General features: G+C 37.1%; 1 protein-coding gene across 1 annotated transcript; it reads right to left on the minus strand.

The window, feature by feature from the left end:
• Nucleotides 1–703: 703 nt before the first annotated feature.
• On the minus strand, nt 704–1,648 carry LOC122751123 (olfactory receptor 14C36-like). Its single transcript, XM_043998064.1, has one exon. The coding sequence runs from the start codon at nt 1,646–1,648 to the stop codon at nt 704–706; it is 945 nt and encodes a 314-aa protein (XP_043853999.1).
• Between the last annotated feature and the right edge of the window lie 1,025 nt (nt 1,649–2,673).

Genomic DNA, 2,673 nt, shown 5'->3' on the forward strand with positions numbered 1-2,673 from the left:
TAACTCAACATAGCACCAAATGCAAGCAAGGAAGAGTCCAGTGCCTATACTCAGCAAGTGTTTCTGCCCAGTTCAGGGTGAATGGGTAGACTCCAGTGCAGGGAACTTTCATGGGTCTTAGGACAGTACTAGGTAAGGTGTCAGACCCTGTAACTTCCAGCAACACCAGCTACTCCACCCACCCCACCCCACCACTTCAGTGTAAAAACAGGCATGAGGTTCTCCTATAGGTCAGAATGTTACTTTAAAAAGATACCCCACTGACTTTCAGGGGTACCCCTTGAGTCCTTATGTTGAGTTGAATTTTGGCTTCTTCTAAGGGAACAGAAATATCTGTGTAATTAGAGTTGGAATAATTCTTTATTTATATGTAATAAGCAGTGCTGCCAAAGACCACCTAAGAACTAATGGAATTATATATAATTTTGAATTCTTCAGTAAACATCAAAATGAAAATGATGCTGCTGATATTGATAATATCAAAGTCAATTCTATTTTGTTTGTTTTATTAATTTATACCAGTGATTCATCTATACCTATCAACATACAAATAGCAAATCATATAACCAAAAAAGAATCAGACACAAATAAATAGCCATATATATATATATATATATATATATATATATATATATATATATCTTAATGAGATATTTCATTTATGGATGAATTAGATTCAACAACATTGGGAAAGAGCTATAGTTTAGGCTTTATTCCCTAACAAAAGCTTTCTCTTCATTACTATTCTTAGAGCCTCTTTTATCTGTTTATTACGTAGACTGTATATAATAGGGTTCAGAAAGGGAGGTATTACAGAATAGAATACTGAAAAGATCATATCATTAATGGATCCAGAACTTGAAGGTGGTTGTAGGTACACATAAGATCCTGAAATAAGGAACAAAGAAACCACAATAATGTGGGGGACACAAGTAGAGAAGGCTTTTCTTTGGTCTTCTTTCATAGGAAATTTGAGCACAGTAGACAATATCCTAATGTAAGATGCAGTGATGAAGGCAAAGCAGCCAACCCCAACTACCAGGGCAGAGGCAAGCAAGGATAATGTATTGCCAAATGTCTCTGAGCAAGAAATCTTGAGCAGAGAGGGGATATCACAGAAGAACTGGTGAATCGTATTGGATTGGCAGAAAGACAATTGAAATGTGTAACCGGTATGGAAACCTGCATACAGAAGGCCAGTGAACAAGCAGGTTAGGGTCATCTGCATACAGACCCGGGGACTCATGATCACTGGATAGTGCAGTGGGTGGCATATGGCAACATAGCGATCATGGGCCATGACAGTGAGCAAAGTAAACTCAAAATATCCAAGGAAAACCACCAGAAATACCTGAGCTGCACATCCAGTGACTGAGACAGCTCTGTTGTTCACCAGGGAGTTAATAGATGCCTGGGGCACAGTTGTTGATATGAAGCAGGCATCCACAATGGACAGATTCCTAAGGAAGAAGTACATGGGGGTGTGGAGTCTCCTGTCAAGAGTAGTGATGATGACAATGAGGAGATTCCCCATCAGGCCTGCTGAGTAAATGAGAAAGAAAAGCAAAGAATATAAGATCTGTAGCTCTCGGGTGTCAGAAAACCCCATGAGGAGAAATTCGGTCACAGCAATAGTCAAATTAAACATTTTCAGTTTCTTTCATCCAGTGAGTAACCTAGGGAGCCAAGGAGAAATCCATCAGTTCATCAATCAGCAAGTATTAAAAACATAAGATCTATATAGCCTAGAAGACATTATTCTGTTTTTATCACCAGCGGGGCATGTCAAGTTACCTCTCTAGAAAACTCTCTGAGATTGTTATGGGAGATGAAGACCTGCACATGGGAATTTCATCTCCTGAAGATATGGATGCTTAAGGAAGCAAAGGATTGTTAACAATTATCCTACATTGACTTCTTTTTTGCTATATTTCTTGTCTGTGGGTGAATACAAAAGAACAGATAATCTGATCTAGGCCAGAAGCCACCAATGAAAATGACAATCTTTTATTTTTTTAATCTTCTCTCTGAGATGTGGTCTTAGCCTCTCTTTGTTTTCCTTTTCCATGGTCATCTCATCTTTATTAATAGCCATGAAAAACATAGAAGAGAAACTCCAAAAAATTTTGACAAATAGAAGACATTCCTGTTCTACACATTAGACAGGCCTAACAATTATGCCTTTCACATTAAGTAATATATTTGAATGGGTTCCTCAGGTCCAATAGTGTCCAACACATTACTGGGTATAAAGGGGGGAACAGAAGTGCCTGGTATGTGTGTATCTATGTGCATATGTAGCCACATATGTGTGTATATACATATATATATATATAATTTTTTCATTTTCAGTTCTGAACTTTTTCCCCATTCCTCTTCCTCCCACAGGCATTGAGAAAGTGACAAAAACGAATCCTATGTTACATATGTATAATGACTTAAAACTAATTAACTATCTTAGAAGGAATAAAAGAAAGCAAGGAAGGAAGGAAGGAATAATGAAAGAAAAGAAAATATGTTTCAGTCTGCACAATGAGTCCATCAACTTTCTATCTGAAGGTAGATATCATGTTTCATAATATGTCCTTTGGAGTTGTGGTTTGGCATTATATTGATTAGAATCACTAAGTCTCTCAAAGTTGATTATCTTTCAATATTGGTTTTTATTATATA

The sequence above is a fragment of the Dromiciops gliroides genome, chromosome 3 (genome assembly GCF_019393635.1).
Source record: "Dromiciops gliroides isolate mDroGli1 chromosome 3, mDroGli1.pri, whole genome shotgun sequence".
In the NCBI taxonomy this organism is placed as follows: Eukaryota; Metazoa; Chordata; class Mammalia; order Microbiotheria; family Microbiotheriidae; genus Dromiciops; species Dromiciops gliroides.

Excerpts from the sequence above, each read along its gene's own strand:
- LOC122751123 (XM_043998064.1), bottom strand. The coding sequence starts at position 1,648 with ATGTTTAATTTGACTATTGCTGTGACCGAATTTCTCCTCATGGGGTTT.